At 41.5% G+C, this 20,595-nt stretch overlaps 1 protein-coding gene across 2 annotated transcripts in view; it reads left to right on the forward strand.

Moving 5' to 3' along the window:
• Positions 1 to 20,595, forward strand: part of mat2b (methionine adenosyltransferase 2 non-catalytic beta subunit methionine) — a 57,589-nt gene that overhangs the window by 33,214 nt on the left and 3,780 nt on the right. For both annotated transcript variants that reach the window (XM_048543571.2, XM_059650580.1), the window contains exons 2-6: positions 3,965 to 4,159; positions 8,746 to 8,860; positions 9,703 to 9,855; positions 11,990 to 12,183; positions 13,401 to 13,514. In XM_048543571.2, the coding sequence (XP_048399528.1) occupies positions 3,965 to 4,159; positions 8,746 to 8,860; positions 9,703 to 9,855; positions 11,990 to 12,183; positions 13,401 to 13,514 (771 nt within the window). The remainder of the gene's footprint in view (positions 1 to 3,964; positions 4,160 to 8,745; positions 8,861 to 9,702; positions 9,856 to 11,989; positions 12,184 to 13,400; positions 13,515 to 20,595) is intronic.

Here is a 20,595-nt window from a genome sequence, read left to right on the forward strand (position 1 = left end):
TTGTGGTCTCAGTGAGCTTTGTTCTTAAACTAATACAAGTAGACAAATAATGCTATTAGTAAGACGGTACTAGGATTTTGACACTCAAGGAGCAATAGATTTTCAAGTCATTATGGTGATTGAGCGGAACTTGCAAGTGGTGACAGGCTGATGTATTTGCTGCTGTTGTCCTCCTAGGTGGTCATGAACATAGATTTAGAATGTGCTGCCCTGGTGAATTTCTGTAGTGCATCTTAGAGATGGTACACACTGCTACTTCTGAGTGTTGGTGAGGTTAATTGGGGAGTGGGGTGCGGTGAGTGAGTGGCACCGCAATGGAAAACAATCAAGTGGGCTGCTTTGCCTTGGATGGTGTCAAGCTCTTTGTTCAGCACTCATCCAGCCAAGTGGAGAGTATTCCACTACACTGGTGGACAGGCTTTGGGGAGCCAGGAGTTGAACAATTACTGCAGGACCCCTCAGCTCTGACTTGCTTTTAAAGTCACATTTTTCATATGGCTAGTAGCAGTTTAAATTCTGACCAGTGGTAACCCCCAGGATGTTGATATTGAGGGATTTAGTGAATGTAATACCATTGAGTGCCAAGGGATTAGGTTCTCTTTTCTTAGAGATGCTCATTGCCTAGCATTTGTGTGGTGCAAATGTTACTTGCCATTTTTTCAGCCAGCACATGGATGTTCAGGTCTTGTTGCGTTTGGATACGGATTTCTTCAGTATTTTAGGAGTCACAAACGGTGCTGTCATCAGTTAACACTTCCTCCTTATGACCTTTATAATGGAGAAAAGGTCATTGTAGCAACTGAAGATGGTTGAGCTTTGGACACTACCCTGAAAACTCTGGTGGAGATGTCCTGAAGTTGAAATGACTGACCTCCAACAGCACAACCTTCTTCCTTTGCACCCAGTATGACACTGAATAGTGGCAAAATTTTCTTCTGATTCCCGTTGGAATATTTGTGGCATCGCCATCTTCAGTGAGTTGTTTAGTTGTCCGCTACCATTCATGCCTGCATGTGCAGGAAAGGTTGCCTCCCTTGTGGAAGAGTCTGGGATCAGAGGGCATGACCTTAGAGTTAGGGGTCACATATTTAATGCAGAGATGAGGAGGAATTTCTTCTCTCAGGAGAGAATCTGCACCACTCTTTAATGTAGAGGGCTATCGGGGCTGGGTTGTTGGGTATATTCAAAGTTGAGCGATTTTTGATCAGTCGGGGAGTTGGGATCATGGGCTTAAGAATGATCCGATTGACCGTGATGTCATTGACTTGTTGGGTTGAATGGCCAAACTCTGCCCCTGTGCCTTATGGAGTACAAAACTTGGATCTGGCCAGGTAGTATGTGGAATTGCTTAGCTCTATGTCTTGTGCTTTTGCTGTTTGACAGCAGAATCAAGTTAACATCTCACTTTTCATTACTGAGCCAAAAGTGCTGGAGGTCAGTGGTTCAGGTTGCAACCATGGAGAGAAAACAAGCTAATGTTTCGAGCCGAGATGACTCTTCCTCAAAGCATTTCATCTCTAATGGAGAGTCATCCAGACTCGAAACATTAGCTTGCTCTCTCCCCACGGATACTGCTTGAGCCACTGTGACCTCCAGCATTTTTTTGCTTTCAGTACAGATTCCAACAATTTTCTCCTTTATCTTTTGACGTTGTGGCTGGTGCCACTTCTTCTGGCTTGACCTCTGCTAAGTTTCATTGAATCAGTGTTGATCCCCTGTCTTACTGATAATGGTAGAGTCAGCGATGCACTGGGTCATGAGGTTGCACGTTGTGTTGGAGGTTTAGCTCAGTTGGCTGGATGGCTGGTTTGTGATAGAGTGATGCCAACACTGTGGGTACAATTCCTGCAGTAGCTGAGGTTACCATGAAGGACTCTCTTGTTCTCAATATCTGCCCTCACCTCAGCTGTAGTGACCCTACGGTTAAACCACTACCAGTCATCCACGTCCGAGAGAGCAACCCTATGGTATGCTAAGACTATGGCAGCTTCGCCCTATCTTTAATTCTGCTGCACACCTACAGCAGTTCATGGAACCTCAGTCTTGAGTTGTTCCATTTGTACAAAGTCTATGCCATTTAGTGTGGTGATAGTATCACACAATACAGTATTGGATATTTTCAGTGTGCAGGAAGGACTTTGTCTCCGCAAGCCCTGTGTGATTGTCTGTCTTACTGATGCTGTCCTGGGAAGATTGGTGAGGATGAGGTCAGGAATGTTTTTACCAGGTTTCTTCCCTACCTACCGCATACCCAGTTTTGGTCTGTTCAGATCTTTTACCACTTATTTTGATTGTGAGGGACAACATATAGACTTAGCAGTCTGTCAACAGAAATTCTGTGTAATCTAGGGAAAACAACAACTTCCATTTATGTCACCTTCTAATGTACTAAAGCATCCCAAGGCACTATGCGTGGTTGACCTGCGTTAAGTGGTAGTGGTGGGGGTCGGGGGGAGAGACGGAGAGAGAGACACAGAGCATCTTAAAATTCTTTCCTGTCTATGTAGTTGGCTTTCCGCTGTCTTGTTTTTGTGCCAGCAATTTTTTTTTTGCTACGACAGTATCCTTATTAAATATGGGACTTTCTTTTGTAAATTTGTCATGCTTTATTGTGTTAGTTTGCGCATTTGTGCATTTTCCTAAGGCTGCTATCTCCATTATTATTTTTGGTTGAACTGACATGTATTCATCCTTCATTTGTTTCTTAAAGCTTGTAAAAGGTAAAGTCAAAGTTGCCGTAGGCTTAGAGCTGCTCTCTCGCGTGTATGTGTGTGTGTGAGAGAGAGAGAGAGAGAGAAGTGATAGTTTAACCTGGGGGCCACCACACCTCAGGAGAAGGGAGAGGTTGAGAAGTAGGGCCCTTCATGGTAACGTCAGCCAGTATGGGAATTGAACCCACGCTGTCAATATCATTCTGCGTCACAAACTAACCATCCAACCAACTGAGCCACATAACCCCTTTTAAAGCTTTTAAACCACTGCCCTCACCAACTCTGCCACTGTCTGTGCCAATCACTGCTGCCACTCTGTTCCTGAGAATACAAATATTGCTGTCTCAGATTATAACCTACCTTTCATAATTGAAAAAGTGACTTTTCTACAGTGCCTTCTATAAAATTAAGATGTCCAAAAGCACTTTACAGCTAAATGAAGTATTTTTGAAAAGCAGTCTTTATTGTTGTAGAGGGAAATGCTATATATAGTTTTCATGAACCAATATCCCACAGTCAACAGTGGGATAAATATCAGATTATCTGTTTTAATGATCTGATAACGTCCTGGCTCTGGTACTTATATCTAAGACCAACATTAAGCAACTGGATCAAAGTGGCGAAGTAAACAGTTGGTATAAGCGAGTCGTCTTCTGGTTGGCAAGATGCAGTGGGTGGTCGGTAAATGGAATCAGTACTGAGACCTCACCCTTTTATAATTGGATAAAGGTGTCGTTGCCAATTTGTTGACACGAGGGTACAGTAGGTAGAAAAATTAAGTTGAGGAGGAGATGAGCTTGCAAAGGGATACAATTAGGCTCAGTGATTTGCCAGATCACTGCCAAATGGAGTATAATGTGGGAAAATATGAAATTGTCCGCTTTCTCAGGAAGAATAAAAATAAAGCATTTTATCTAAGTGAAGAGAGATTAAAGTTCTGAGCTGCAGAGGAATCTGGGTATCCTAGTGCATGAATTCCATAAAGTTAAAAAACAGGTACAGCAAGTAATTAGAAAAGTTAATACAATATTAACATTTATTGCAAAGTGAGTAGAATACTTTAAGATTATACTTCAATTATGCAGGGCTCTAGTGAGACCACATCTGGAGTACTATGTACAGGTATTGGTCTCTTTAGTTAAGGAAGGATGTAAATGCATTGGGAGCAGTTTAGTGGTTTGCTGGAATGGGTGGTTGTGTTTCAAAGGCAATATGGTTAGGCATTGAGTGTGTTGTTGCATCTTCTGTTGCAGGTGGAAACTTGTGTGCCAGACAGACGTGTCCTGATCACCGGGGCAACAGGACTGCTTGGCCGTGCTGTATATAAGGAGTTTCTGGAAAATGACTGGAACACAGTGGGCTGCGGTTACAAGAGAGCGCGGCCTAAGTTTGAAAAAGTGAACTTGATGGATCCAGGGGCAGTGCGAGCACTTATCCAGGATTTTAAGGTATTCCATGTCAGCGCGTTCTGCAGAATGCTTGTTTTCTTATGAAATAGCTATTAACTGACACAGGGCGTCAGCTCTCACTGGAACAGGGCTGTCAGTAGGGAATGCTCTTGCTGGTGATTCTTTCACAGGCTTGATCCTTCTATTGAGGAACTTGCCATTTTACAGTGTTGGTTAGTATTAGCTTCTTACACATTTTGTTGCTCTGCATGTATGAGTTTAAAGTTCACTGACTGATGGTTGACTTAGTTGACAGGAAAGGCCCATGTTGTCTTCGCTTATATCCAAAAACACCTTTGTTCTAGCAGGCACATTGACTGGGTTGTCTTCATCTGGGAGCAAGCAAGTAACAGGGATCATGACTGAAGTTGCCACTGATTAGTGGATGAAAGGAGCTGCACGGAACTAAAGAATTTGAGCTTATATTGAGCCTGTCATGGTTTTAAGACACCTTAGATTACTTTGTAACCATTGAAGTATAGTCCCTATGATAATTTAGGAAATACATTGGCCACTTTTGCACTCAGAATCCCATGAACATCATCAAACGATAATGAGATCATTTGTCTTAATGTTATTTAGTGAATAAATTTTGCCTGGAATATTTTAGAGAACTCCCCTGCTGTTTTGTGCATAATGCTGTGGGATCATTTATATCCAGCTGAGAAGGTGGACCAGTCCTCAATATTGTATTTCAAATGAAAAACAACAATTCTGAAAGTGGAGTTTACCTTCACTATTGTGATTGCCTGCCAGTCTGAAATTTGTTGTATTCAAGTCTGAGTGAGATTTAACTGACAATATTCTGATTGAGGCAAAGGAGAGTGTTGCCTACTGATACCTAATTACCTAGAAATTGAACCATAGCCTAAACACTGTTGTTTCTTCTCCCTCAAACAGCATCCAAATTGTGTGTGACTCATGTTTACCTTTATTCCTTCCTTCTTTTAATCTATTATGAATGTTGAAATGGTGTGTGCTTAACTAGCAGTCACAAACACCATTAGCACATTCTCCAACCCTTGGTGGAAAATGTGTTTCTCTGCTCTGTCCTAAATGTGTCATTTTTGGACATCTTATTCTTGACCCTCAAACTCTGGTAATAGTATGTTTCCGTCTACTTTATCCCTGTTTTTAATAAAGTTAAATATTTTTACCCAATCATCATGCAATCGTCTGTACCCAGACAACAAGGGGAACAAATACCAGGCTTTTATAATTTCATTCAATCCCATCATTGCCACATCTAAACCCACCTGCCCCCAAACCCATCATAATTCTCGAGTTATGCTTTCAGTTCTAGGTACCTCATGTATGGATATGTCTGAGAGGAAGTGCAGCATAAGTTTACGGCAATGATTCTTGCATCCTGGTCTCAGTTTTTGAGATTGTGTATTCCTGTAGAATTTACAAGATTTAAGAGGTGACTTGATTGAGTTTCTATTCAAATTGCTCATCTCCAATATCTTAGAGAAACTGCTCATCTGGTTGAGGAGCCTAAGGATAGGGATGTGGCTTAAACAATAGAGCTGGAGATTTCAAAAGTCCGGGTTGGAAACACATCAGTGTAAAAATAAAAAAAAAAAATTTTGATCATAGGTTAGAATTCTTTCCACAAACATGAGTTGATGCCGGATTGAATGAATGCAAGTGTTAAATCTGAAATTGATTGATAGTTCAACAGAAATCTAAGGTATTGTGGAATATTGCAAAAGGTCATTAGGTTAGCATTGAATGGACAAGGTCAGAAGTCACATGACACCAAGTTACAGTCCAACAGGTTTATTTGAAATCACAAACGTTCTGAGCACTGCCCCTTCATTGGATGAAGTGACTTTACCTGATGAAGGAGCAACCCTCTGGAAGCATGCGATTTCAAACTTGTCGGACTATAACCTGGTATCCTGTGACTTTTGACCTTGTCCACCCCAGTCCAACACTGGCACCTCCACATCATTGAATTGTGTGGGACTAAGTGGCTTCTTAAGTTTCTATAATTTATAGGTATTGTTGCTGTACATCAGACTTCAGTACACCTGGGTTCGAGTATTCCAGCCTGTGGATAGTTGGATACTGGATATACGATACTGGATATACGCTGAAAGATGTGTTGGCAGCTGTCTGAAGCTAAAGTGCACTGACTATGCAGTAACTGACCAGGAAGTTTAAATTCCTGGGTGATTATCCAGCATCCCCATCTCTGAGTCAGAGAAAGGAGTCTTTGGAGAATTCCTTGCCTTTACAGTGAGGAATCATTTGAGGGATTAAACTAACACGGCCTTCCTATCCCTTACACTTGACTCACCCTACCCTGCTTCCTCTCCTACTCTAAAGTGAGCTTTGGCACTCTTAAATATTTTAAAAAAGGATATATGCTGATATGTACAATGTCAAAGCTGATTTCCTGCGATGATGACACCTGGGATCAACCACTTCCTGAAATCTAGCTGTAAAAGTCACTGATAGGTGAATGGATACATTTTAATAGGTTTACTAACAGTTGAATCTTTCCTGACCGTAATTGGAAGATTTGGGCACATGTTAAATTAGATTTATTTATTGTCATGTGTATGTCTCTTATACTGTGTCATGGCATATTGTTTGATGCTTTCTTCTCGCCATGATGGTTTTAGGCAACAAAAGTGCAGTTTATTAACAGTCACCTTTTCAAGTACAGTTTCTCCTTCCTGGTACTCCCAGGATTTACAATTTTATGATTTGTACGTTTATACTAATTTACACTTTTTAAATTTTTGCCTATGATATATCAGTTTAATCAGTGACCTTATGGATTACTCATGGAACGTAAATCAAGTACTGTTTGTTGGAACAAAGACTATATTGGAAAAGGTGACCCTTTGGCAGAACGTTACACCCAGTGCCCCTCACCACCGGACCCGCAATGTTGACTCTCCTTTCTCTCGGCAGATACTGCCAGAGCTGTTGAATTTCTCCAGTAGTTTGTTTTCTTGCAGATTTCCAACACTTGCAGATCTTTTTGTTTGATTTTAATGTTTGATGGGATATATTTGTGAAGTTTTACTCTCCGTCTAACCCTGTGCTATGCCTGCTATGGAGTGTTTGAAGTGTATCAAGGGAGCATTCCTCAGTAGGAGGGGTCAAAATGTATTTTTCTTATTCGTGTGATAATTTCTGGTTCTTGGGCCTGCATTTTTATTCTCATTAATTTATTAGGTCATGCTAAAGTAATAACACTACCTTCCTTCTGTAATTGTGTTGACATATGTGGTATTTCAACTTTCTCTGACCACTAGAATTAGAAATAGTTCATCAACATCATCAAATTATCAACTTTCTATTAAACCTGGAGCCACAAATGCACTGGCAGTAATTTCCTAGACACAACAGTATTTAAATTGGTGTAAGTGAATAAAATAACTGTCACCAATGTCTAAGCATTAAAAGCTGTCACCTTAAAAACAACTACTGCAGACTGGTGCGGTCGCAGCTAATATGTTTCGATCATACATGCACAAAGCTGAAATATTTTAACCAAGCAGTCTCCGCCTGTTCACTGCATCCGGATCCCACCCTCAGAGTTAAAGTTGCTAACCAACAGTGTTCATTACAGTACGATCCACCATGTGTTTTTCCACAGATTGCTGCTCTTGAACCTGTGCAGCCTTAAACTACATACTCCCACTTTGATATGTGTCACGGTCCACCTGAGAAAAGGTGAGGCTAGATGACCCCACCATTCCCATGGATGTCAGACCAGTTAAAGATTTAATCAGATCACTCAAAAAAATTTTCAGTGTTCCTGTCTGAAAACAATATGCCAACCAGGTTTTTGTGCTGAACAAGGAGCAATTCTTTATTGCCTCATTGACCCTAATACCCAGCCCTCTAAACCTCAGCAAAAAACTTCTCCATTGTCTCCCTCACTGCTGGCTCTTACCTGCTCTTCCAATCACAGGCCAGTAGCAAGCAAGAGAGATAGATCCAGCCTTGATTGTAGGAGAACCTCCCCATTTACATATACTCATCGGGGCGAGATTTTGCCACACTGAATGCATTTTCCAGGGTGATTTGGACACATCTGGGGGAGAATTCATCCCCATGTGTTGCTCTGTATCTGTCATTGAAGTTTTGATGGAGCATTGTGAAGGGAGTAATACTCTGTATCCTTCCCCACATTCTACCTGCCTGGGGAATGTTTGCTGACACTGTCTGCAGTGGCGGGGGGAGTGCACCAATTATTCCCACCCCAGTACGATGTAACAAGTTCTTCTCTGAAGGAAGAAGACAGGGTGTGTGTCTGTTAGATTCATGCATAGTCTCAGGTGATACAGATTACACGTTTTTATTTATTGCTGTGGATTTAAAAAAACTTGTCCACCTCTTTGACAAAGGACATGCTAAGTCTGCTTTCTCCATTTCCCATTCTGTTATCAGTTCTCTTCTCTCTGAAACTGCTGGATCACCTGCTTTAGTAAGCATAAGAGCTCCTTTCCTTGCCTTCCCTGAATGACCTCAAACTATGCTGTTAGAATCTATAAGAATATCTTCACGAATGCTGCTGGCAATTGGTTGAAAACTGCTGTTTTGTGTTAATCCTGTTACAGCCCCATACTGTTATACACTGTGCTGCAGAACGGAGACCTGATGTTGCGGAGACTCGGCCCGAATATACCAGACAGTTGAATGTAAGCACCTCTGGATGCATAGCCAAGGAGTCAGGTATTAAATCTCTTTGTGGGTTTGCAAGTATAAAACATAATCATCAATCTTTCCTTGATGAAAGATTTGTTTTTAGGACCATCATGCGACTTGTTTCAAGTTCTCAACTAAGTTTTTTTTTAAATTCACACTTGGGTGGTGGACTTTGGGCTGGCAAGGTTGGCATTTATCGTCCATCTTAAATTACAGAGTATTGGTGATAGCGAGTTGATGCCCTTGAACCCCCCAGTAGCATATTTGATGCAAATTGTGTTGCCAAGCCACTTTGAGGGGTGGCTCAGAGTCATTAACGCTCATGTTAGGGTGACATCGCATAGGGCCCAGAACTGGGTAAGAGTGACAGATTTCCTTACCTAAAGGTCAAGTAGCCAGACTTTCATGATAATCTGATAGCCATGTTGTCACTTCTACTGAGGCTGGCTTTTTGTTTGGTTTTTTTAAACTTGAGCTCTGGTTCTGAAACTGTGTGCTGGGGCTTGAACTCACCACCTTTGCTGGTCCTTGCCCACTTTTGTCAATCTGTGACACTTAATTACTCACTGAAGTACTGAGTTACTTAATTGTATCACCACTTTTTGTGGGGTAGCTGTGAATGAATAGGAAATGATTGCTTTCCAACAACACATGCACCCAAAGAATGAATCATCAATAAATAACATGGGACACTGCTGGAGAAGCTATACCCCAACAGGACTGTCTTCAGGAGAGAAATGAATAAGAAACTGGGAGAAGTGTTGACTATCCCTTGGCCCAAAAAGCTTTGCATTAAAGTAAAATGAGCATTATTTGACCTGTTGAAAACTTCTTGAATTTCTTTTTAAAGTATTGTCTCCTCCATACAGCTGAAATTGGAGCCTTCCTGATCTATGTGAGCACAAATTACATCTTTGATGGATCGCATCCTCCTTATCGAGAAAATGACACTCCAAACCCCCTCAACCTGTATGGGAAAACCAAGCTAGAAGGAGAGAGAGTGGTTTTGCAAAATCATCCAGGTGAGACAAGAGTCTGACTCCTCTTTGCTGTGTTTGTGGTTCGCTCTAGGATTGTAAGGTTGGTGATAATTGGAATGCAGCACTGATCCAGTTGGAAGGAATGTTATTTATGGGATTCACTACTCCCGTTGTTTAAGACACGTAAGTATGTTCGATTTTTCAGTAGTGTGTATCCCCAACATTATAACCTTCTCACCATGCCTCTCAGTTGTATACTTTCTCAGCAGTCCGTCAGATTGCCCCTTGTGCCTAATTATACTATCTGTTTCCAAAACTACTCCCGTGTGCAGGGCTGAGATGGCTAAATGTAGATGAAGCCATCTCTGAAACATGCTGCTCCTTCACACTATGAACTATAATAAAAACATTTCAATATTCCATTACGTTTGTGTTGTCTCCCCGCCAATGTTCATGCATGTGCTTAGCCTGAGTCCTGTCTTGCTCACATTGTTAACATTCAAAGATCTTTGTTCGGTCTTAATAGCTTAGTGTATCAACCACTTGAGTGGCTGCAAGAATCAGTGTTGGTGCTCAGCTATTTACAATCCATACTAATAACTTAGAGATGCTACGTTATGTATCTAATTTCCTAACAATGCAAAGCTAGATTGGCATGAGACCTGTGAGGAGGGCACAGGTTGCAAAGGGACATGGACAAATTGAATGAGTAGGCAACAGGGTTATTGATGGAGTATTGTGGGGCCGTGTGATGTATTTGGTATTAGGAACAGGAAAGCAGAATGCTTCAAGTTCCGAAGTTTATTGAGACTTGAGTGTACTCGCACAGGAACACAAAATTAGCAAGTGGATACAGCACGCAATTAGAAAAGCAAATGACATGTTGGCTACAGCTGGGAGATGAGTACAAAGCAAAAGGTTTTGCTTACAAAGTTTTGGTAGGACCTTGGCTGGTATATAGTGTACAATTTTTGATTTTTATATTTAAGGAAGGATATACTCTTATGATCCCAGCTGGTTGTACTACTGGACAAGTTAGACCCCCAAAGTGAAGCCTGGTTTGAGAGATTGCATGTTCATTTTCTTATTTGTTCCATTAGTTAATGTGGTAATTAGTCACTATAGTCACACACATTTGCACGAGGCTGCAGGTTTCCTTTAACAATTGACATAAGCTTATTATACCAAAGAAGAAATATTTTTAAAAAAGAATTAAATATATGCAGCAGATGGAATAATGTCAAAACTGCCAGCAAAACAAAGTTTATGACCTGTTTCCTATAACAACACTGTCTAGAGAGATTGCAACCTGTATCCCAACTCATGGGTTCTATTTACCAGATTCCTGGCAGTTTCTTGCCTTTGATTGTGGAGATCCATTTGATCAGTCTTCTCTAAATCTGCCAACATGACCAATTGTATATATCTCGGATTTCCATTATATCTTTTACTCAAAATGCTTATTCCTGTCTCCTCTTCTACTCCCTCACCCTTTAATGTAGAGAGAATCGTTCATTTATTGCACCTTTGCTTTCCCTTTGCCCTCTCCACTCCTTCAAAAACTACCTGTATTTTCCTTCACAGTATTCTTTGTATTTCTTATATCCTTTTGTCTCTGTTTCCAACAGGGAATGAGAGCCAATAAGAACATGGGACTAAATCAATGAATCTTTCAAAGCCCAAGCAGAGTCCTCTCTGTGATTGAAAGCAGTGATAAATGATAAATGCCGAGGTATAGGTAGCTGTAGGTTGTTCCAGATTTGTGCTGACCTTTACTATACCTCTTTAAATCTTCTTTGTTTACTATTTCAATGAAGTAAGCTACGTCTTCACTGTCAGTCTTTGTTTATGGGCCAGGGATGTGTTCACTGTCTTGCCTGCCTCATGATATGAGGCTCATGCTTCCTGTCTCCCTGTATCCTGTGGGGGAATGATCACTGTTTCTGTGTATGATCTAGGGGACGTGTGATACACAGGGTGCATGCTCACTGTATGTTGTGCAGAAAGGTGTTAACTTTCGGTGAGCAGGGCCTGTGGAATGGTGTTCACATGTGTGGTGCAGATGTAAGAGGCTAAAACTTCATTCTGTACAGAGTTGGTTGCGGAGGGGTCCTTGCCAGCATTCACGCTGTTTAAAATGCAGGGAGATATTGAGTGTCTCTTCTCTGGATTTCAGGTGCTGCTGTGCTCCGGGTCCCACTCCTTTATGGCAATGTAGAGAAGTTGGAGGAAAGTTCAGCCACTTCCTTGTTTGGAAAAGTCCAGTGTCACAGCACAGTTGCCTGCATAGACCACTGGCAGCAGCAGTATCCCACACATGTTGCTGATGTGGCCAGAGTGTGCAGGCAGTTGTCAGAACGCAGAATGCAGGTAGGCATAATGCATGCTGCTCTGTTGCTGATCATTGTTTTCTACAATATCTGCAATTCAAAAGAAGTTAAGAGAAGGTGAAGCAGGTGATGTGAAGGTGCTCAATGAATGCATATTTGTAATTTGTGAGAATATTATAAATTGTTTGGGTTTTAGGCTGGACCATATCAAACATGTGTAAAAGTCGATAAAATATTTAGCACAATGACCGCTGATCTCGTGAAGGTAGCTCATCCTAGCCAGTTGGCTATTCTTGCTAGTGGGCAATTTGATACATAAAAACATAGCTTGGATACACTGGAATGCAGGAGGTTGAGAGGTGAGCTTATAGAGGTTTATAAAACTGAGGAGTTTAGATAGGGTTAATGGTAGGTATCTTTTCCCTAGCATGGGGGATTTCAAGACGAGGGGGCATATATTTAAGGTGACAGGCAAGAGATTTAAAAAAAGTCATGAGGGGCAAACATTTTACACAGAAGGTGGTTCACATGTGGAATGAACTTCCTGAGGAAGTAGTGGATGTGGGCACAATTACAACATTTTAAGAAACATTAGATAAATACATGAATTGGAAAGATTTGGAGGGATATGGGCCAGGAGAGACCATGGACTGGTTGGACTGAAGGGTCTGTTTCTGAATTGTATGACTCTACCACCCTCTCTTTGTAGAGGGAATTCTAAACTTGCTATGCCTTTAATGAATCAAATACAAAAATCAGGAGCTTGTTTGGTCAGTTGAGAGTCGACCTCATTGTTTTGAGGGCTGGAGTAGATAAGAATTGATTCCTTCGCCTGAAGGATGTTAGTAAACTCGTGTGACTTTGTGGCAGCCAAGTTCTTTTGTGGTCCCATTAATGACGGTAGGTTTTAAAATCCCAGTTTAAGGGGTTTAAAATTGCCTGCTGCCGTGGTGGGACCTGAACTTGTCTGTGGGTCATTATTTCAGCAAACTTACTACTGTGTGACTGTGTTTGCATGAACATCCTAGTTCATGTGCTCAAGCCAACTTCCCCCACCACATCACACAGTGGGATCACTCTCAGAGTTGATAATCATTCTGTGTCACTTCTTTAGTTCCATCATTAATACAGTCTAATATAAAATTGACATCACTGATCTTCAAAGAAGCTGTTTCAAATGGTTTGAATTTTCCTTGATTTTGTTTTTACTGTTTATCATCTTCACAATTTTTTTACCTGTTTTCTGACTCTCAATAGGACCCATCGATCCATGGAGTTTTCCATTGGTCTGGGAATGAGCGAATGACTAAATATGAGATGGCTTGTACAATGGCAGATGTTTTCCATCTTTCAAGCAACCACCTGCGACCAGTAAGTACTGGAGGTTTCTGCTCTATTGTAATGTCACTGAAAATATCAAGCTCCACAATCTGATAGTGGCAATGGCTGCTGTCCCAGTATAGACCTGCCTTGTTACAGGTGAGGAGTGGTGCCAGGTTCGACTATGCAACACTTGTGTTCCACAACTGTCGCCAACTATCTCCAACTGCGCCCTCCCCAGACCTCAATCTCCACTGGACTGAAAGGATAAGTGAAATTTTGATTGGGCCCTGCCCCTCTTGGTGCAAGAGATGACAGTAGTGGTCAGATTCTAGGGATTTCTGTTGGGATATGTACTTGTATGGACAGTTAGCTGACCTAGTGTCGATTTCCATCACTTTGTTTGTTCTGAAAGTCCTATCACTTTGGTATGAGTGTGAACATTGTAGGGAAATCTTGGCTGGTTCATCAGTGTCCGTAAAACAGGTCTGTCTCTTCTATGACCACTATCTCTATTGAGTCTCTATTATTACTGTCTCCACAATAATGAGAAATGAACCCCTGAATCTCTGGCAGGAGTAAGATACCACCTGCTTCAATCCAGTTAACCATATGATACATTCATTGGTTATATATGATTAGAAAGAAGGTTGGTACTGCCACCTTTTAGACAGACACCTCCTGGTTTTGTCTAGTTTGACTAGAACAAAGTATTATTTTTGATCACCCAGTAGCTTACAGAATAGGTGTGGATGAACAGTGGTGATGTGACTGGATGAGTGATCCTTTGAGTCTGAGGTCAAATCCCAGTGCCACTTTTTATCACCACTCTTTCATTGTCATTGGGTCAGAGTCCTGGAATTCCCTATCTAATGACATTGTGAGAACCGTCTTAATCACATCGATTGCAGTGGTTCATGAAAATGGCTGGAGATGGGGAATCAATAAGATCCTTGCTCGGAGAGTGCAGTTTTAAGAGCCACCTGTATTTGAAAAGCTGTTGTTAGTAAAAGTGACCAGGAAGCAATTGGATTGCAACAGAAGAAGAATTTAACTGTTCCAGTTAAATCCTTTAGTGTAGGAAACTTGCTGTCCAAGGTTTTATGTTGGAAGGCTAGAGGCCACATCCTGTTTGGAATATACAAGTATAGAAAGAGCAGAGGGACGTAGAGATGCATCTTGTAGCAATCTGTAATGTTGTAAGTTGGTCGTTGCTTAAACACAAATATTCTAAGCAGTGGGGACAGGGGCAGAATTGGAAGGCTTTAAAGTTGCAGTAAATGTGTATAGAACCTTGGTTGTGAACAGTTCTTATTTCCATCTTGTAAAAAAAAATACAAAATTACTGGCTAAGATGCATAAAAGATTCACCACAATGTACCAGAACTGAGGGCATTACATTTGTCATGAAAGATTGAACAAGCTGTGGCTTGTTTCTCCAGAAAAGCAAAGGTTGAAAGTGTTACCCAGAAGAGATCTTTGCAATGATAGACGTGTTTGATTGGGTAGACATTGATAAGATGTTTCCACTTGTTGTCATGAGATAATCATCAGTAATTCAGGAGAGACTTTGTGCAGAAATTGATAAGAAAGAGGAACACTTTCACAACAGAGAATGGTTGAGGAGATCACCTGAGTGCATTTAAGGGGAAGTCAGTTTAGCACTTGAGGGAGAAAGAGGAGAAGATTTAGATTCTAAAGGATGGGAGGAGGCTCTTGTGCAGTATTAACACCACTGGGCAAATTGGACTAGATGGTCTAATTCTGTACTCTACTCTTGTGTGACTTCACTTCATTAGGTGCTGTTTCCATATGTTAGTTTAAAGCAATTTCTTTTTAAGATTTACTTTTCTCTTGCCAGATGCTATCTTGTGCACTCCGGTGGTCGTCTTGCAGGGATGTTCTCTGCAGATGGAGTTCATTCCTTTAGCCTGTTCCTTCATCACTGACCGTTAGACTTACGCAGTCATTCCTGCTTTCTTTTTAACACCATGTACCAAGCTTGCATTAGTACTCACTCTACCTTCAGTGCTCCATGTTTCCCTCCTAGTACAGTGGCCTGGACTGGAATCTGTGATTGAACCTGGTCAGACTGCACCCAGATACTCTTCTTGAACCTAGACAGATTGTGCCCAATTGAACCTGGATGGTGCATTGGTGGATCAGGTCTGCATTAGAGAGAGTGTCAGGTTGTGTGCTCCAGCTATAAAGCTAATAACTTACCACCACGAGAAACTAATTGCATGTGGCAGGGGATCTCAACCTTTTTTGTTCCTCAGATGGCGACCCCCCCACCCTCCCATGTTTTAAAAACTTCATGGATCCCTGTCACAAAGCAAGCATTTACATTCTGTAGAACGGTTCTCTTGTTGCATCCTTCCTAACCATGCTCTGGGCTTGCAGAAAATGCTGGTCCCCAAGCACATCCCTCTTCCTCTGTCTCCACTATCTGACTTGCCAGTCCCTCCTTTCCCTGTCTGCTTGACCTTAGTTATCTGCATGACTATCAGCCCTCCCACTCTGAACTACATTCCTGTAACTAACAAACACAAAAGTACAATGAAAATGAAGTTGAGTAATATATTTCCTCCCAAATTGCTTATTGTGGGGTCCAAATTGATGTGTAATTCCTTGTGTGTCTGGACAGCTGAAATCCTAGATGGAGGCCACTGGGTTGTGCATAATCTGGCTTCCAGTGATGTTCCCTCGATATGCTGATAGTACTTAAAAGTGTAAGTTTGTAGGTGAAGAATGGGTGAGATCATGCATCCAAGGGCAGCCTGCAACTTTGTAACTATGCAATAATGTGACATTACATTTTGAAGATAACAGGAGAAAAAATTGGAGGTGTGAGTTTGTTGCAACTAGATAGAGCAGGTCATAGAAATAAGTTTGAAAGCTGCTTTAGTTGGTAGCGTGTCCCAATGTCGACATTGTGCTTTTTATCTCCACATAACATGACAGCTCACTTCCTCATTTCAGCTTCTGTTTATCATCGTTGCCCTTTTGTCATTTGATTGCCACTGAATGTATGTAAGTAAAATAAGGGGCAATTAAATTAAAATCTGAAATGGAAGCAGTGTAGTCATACATGTAGAGCTGCTATTGGATAATTCCACTAGGTGTCAGATACATGAACTGAATGGGTTACAGTGGCGACTGATGACATGTGGCAATGAGAAGGTTCAGGGATGATGGTCTGATGCACCACTTGTGGTCTTAACAAACTCCACCACACTCCAAATGAAACAAATTGATACCTGATTATTTTTACCCATCTTTGAATTCTGCCTGCTGTTTGCTTTACACAAGTCACTTTATCAGCCATGAATGGCGGTTTCAGCAATTGTCATTGGCAGTCTCACCGTCTACCCTCACCATTCCACTGTTTTGCTTGATCTGTGAAAATATTTAGAGATTTAGTGGAATTTTACTTGGCTAAACATAAATCTTCAAAATTGCACTTTCCCATCTCTATTGTTGGTAGACTTAGTGCAGTTGAACTGCAGAATAAAAATACGGCCCTGAACTCTTAATACATTTTAAGATATCTGCTGTGCAACTGTTATGAGCTATTCATTCTTGCTCCTGGCTCCTCCAGTGTCATTGTTTTGGAACAGATTATGTCAGTTGACACCAGCCTTACAATCCGTATGGAATTGTATGTTATTAATTGGTGTGCATTTCTCAGACAGCTGGACAGGTGAAGTCTGCGGGAATTAAGTCTCTGGTTTTCAAACCTTTTTAGCTGCTGGTCTGACTCTAGCCTTAAATCACTGTGGATCTTGTGCTGCACTGGTGTTATCCCTAGCTGTGGGCCAGAAAATGCAGGTTCAAGTCTTACCTGGCCCAGAGATATATCATTACATGTCCCAGCAAGTTGTTGTAAAAAGAAATTAAAAATGTTGATTCACTGTGAAAGCAGGAAATTCATGTACTCAGCTGACCAAGTTTAATCAACAACAGTTAGGACTGTGTTGCTAAATGTCATACCACCTGGTTCTGCATCTGTCAATAGGAAATACTGAGGTCACTACTCATCTGAGCACAAGATGCATGGTTATGCTTTTAACTTCACACCCACCATACTGTGAACTCTCCTAATCTCAACAGGAGAATCTCTGATTTTTCCAAGTTGTCACTCAGGAGGAGGTCAGATGGTGCAAATGTCCAGTAACTGAGGAGGAATTCCCTAACTTGTGGGTCTGATGCATTTAAGAACCACCTTTTTACGTAATTTTTCATCATTTGTCCAGGGTGGTTCATAATTATTACTGAGTGTTCACTGATGTTAGATCATAGCTGCAAGACTTTGCATTATTGTGCTGTCGGCTTTGACTGTCTCTCTTTTCACAGCTGAACGTGGCTGTTTAATGTTAGTAAACTTGTTGTCAGCCTGCCAGTATCCTCCCTTGTCATTTTGATACGGCCCTACGGAATGGGGGTTAGTTAGCTGAGTTGGCTGGATGGCTGGCTCGCAGTACAAAGTGAGGCCAACAATGTGGATTCACTTCCTGCACTGGCTGAGCTTACCATGAAGGGTTTTCCCCCCTCCCTCCCTCCCTCCCTGAGCCATGGTGACCCCCCCCCCCCCCCCCCCCGCCCAGGTTAAACCACTGTCGGTCATCTCTCTGTAATGGGAGAGCAGCAGTATGGTTCGGTAGGTTTATGGTGATGTTATCTTATACCTTTGCATCACAGAAACAGTCTATTTGAAACACCATATTCATTCTGGTTCACAAAGTTATCTAATTAGTCCCATTGTCCTGCTGCTTCTGCAATTTTTTTCCCTTGCCAATTTATCAAATTCCTTTCGGGAAGTTTAGGTTGAACCTGCTGATACCACTCTTCAATGCAGTATATTCCAGATGATAGCAACAACTTGCTGTGCTTTATTTTAAAAGATGGTCATTTTCTCTTGTGGCTTTGTTACTAATTACCATCAATCTGTGACCTCTTGTTACTGATTCCTTTGCTACTGGATGTGGTTTGTCATAAGAGTTGTACAGCATGAAAACAGACCCTTCGGTCCAACTTGTCCATACTGACCAAATATCCTAAATTAATCTAGTCCCATTTGCCAACATTTGGCCCATATCTCTCTCAACTGTTTCTATTCATATGCCCATCCAGATGCCTTTCAAATGCTGTAATTGTACCAGCCTCCACCACACCACTTGTCTTCTAATAATTTACCATATCCTTCCTGAATTTCAAGCACCTCCGTTTATACAGTTGGCGGAGAAAGAAGCTACTTGATCCCATTGAGTCCATGCTGACTCCCCATAGAGTAATTTGGTCAGTCGTACTTCCCCACCTGGCTATACTTGCTTTGCAGGTTTATTTCCTTCGCGTTTCCATCCAATTTTGTTTCGAAATTATCGATTCCTTCTACACCCATTACCCTCATGGCAGCAAGTTCTAGCTCATTGCCACATGCTGCTTTTAACAAGTAAAGGATTTGTTGTCATACCCTTATGTCTTTTGCCAAAACTCTGAAAACTATGTCCCTTCACCCTTGTTCAATCCTGTGAAAACAACGGCGAAAAGCTGTTATCAAAGCCTGTTACATTGTACATTTCAGTTAACTCTCTCTTTGTTCTCCTTGGAGCAAAGTAAATTAATCTCAGCTTCACCACAATAACATTATAAATAAAACACCCCATCCATGGGACCATTTTGGAAAATCTCCTCTGCACCCCTCTTCACATTGTACATTAGGAGTGATTTTACTTCCAGCCCGCGTAAATGAACGACATTCTGAGGAAAGGTCACCAACCCAAAATGTGACCTTGAGTTATTGTTCATGGATGCTGGCAGACCCACTGAGGTATTCCAGCAATTCCTGTTTTTGTTTCTGATTTACAGTGTCTGCAGTTCTCGTAGTTTTTAACATTATAAACTTGACTGATTACCTTAAATTGACTGTTTTAGTATATCTGTTAGCAAACTCCGGGATTTTTTCAATACAGGCTGCCCAGCTGTAGAACCATCTCTCTCAGATGTTTTTGTGTTGCATGAACTGATGGAGCAAAGCCTGTACTCTGCTTATTGCGTGCAGCCAAAGGAGCGCCATTTGATTTGGCCAGTTGAGATGTACGCTGTCTGGCGTAGTAGCAGTGAAATTCAAATACAGCACTGCTCAATTCTGTTTTTTGCACCCCCTGCCCCAGAGAGCCTGGGGGTGAGAGTCACAGTCTCAGGATGAGTTTTTGTCACTTAATACTGAGAAATTGCTTCGTCCAGAACACTGAATGTTTGGAGTTTTCTGCATCTTCACCAGCACGCCACCGTCCTAGACCGGCAAGTATTCAGGGTTGATATTGATCACACTTTGGGTGCTGGAAGAATTGACAGATCAAAACTTGGGCTGGAAGGCTGTATTTGAAGTGGATCTGGCACAGTTACATTGAATAGTGCAGCAAGGCTGCATGGTGCAGCTGTGCTTGATTTCTTCTGTTCTGCTCTAGGGGTGTGTTTTTCACCCAGTGTGATAAAAATCATAGAGTAAGCACTTCTTGGGATAGGAGTAGACCATTCAGACCCTCATGTTTGTGTTCTCATTTAGTAAGGTTGTGGATGATCCATATTTTCCACTCTGTCTTGTTTGCTTTATGTTAAACAAGTTCCCTCCCAATAAAATCCAGCAATCTCTGTTTTGACATTTTCAATTAACCTGCAGTCCTCAACAGGTTTTAGATTTAGATTTTGTTATCATGTACACTCCAGTACAGAAGTGCAGGAGCACAGTGAAAGTGTATAACATCGCCCCACACAGCATCATCTTTGGCACAAATGTACTCAAGTACAAAGTAATAAGAGAAACAGTTTTAAAAAGGTAAGCAGTGAAATAAGTAGAAAAGTAAAGAAATAAGGTAATGGTTAACAATAAAGTCTGTCTTGGTTTTAAATTGAAAAATTAAGTAATTTAAGTTAAAAGCTCAACAGTTCTTGAGTCCTCCACTTTAGCATACTCTCGGCAGACCTCAGCTGCCTGTTCTCAATGCTACTTCAGATATTGGGTGACCTCCCTTGCTACTAGCTCTCCTTGTGTTGGGCCACGATGCCATCACTGCTCCTGAAGCAGCTGCTGCTGCTGCCTCCCCACTGTCTTCCAGTGCTTCCATAACAT

Source organism: Stegostoma tigrinum, chromosome 13 (genome assembly GCF_030684315.1).
Source record: "Stegostoma tigrinum isolate sSteTig4 chromosome 13, sSteTig4.hap1, whole genome shotgun sequence".
NCBI lineage: Eukaryota > Metazoa > Chordata > Chondrichthyes > Orectolobiformes > Stegostomatidae > Stegostoma > Stegostoma tigrinum.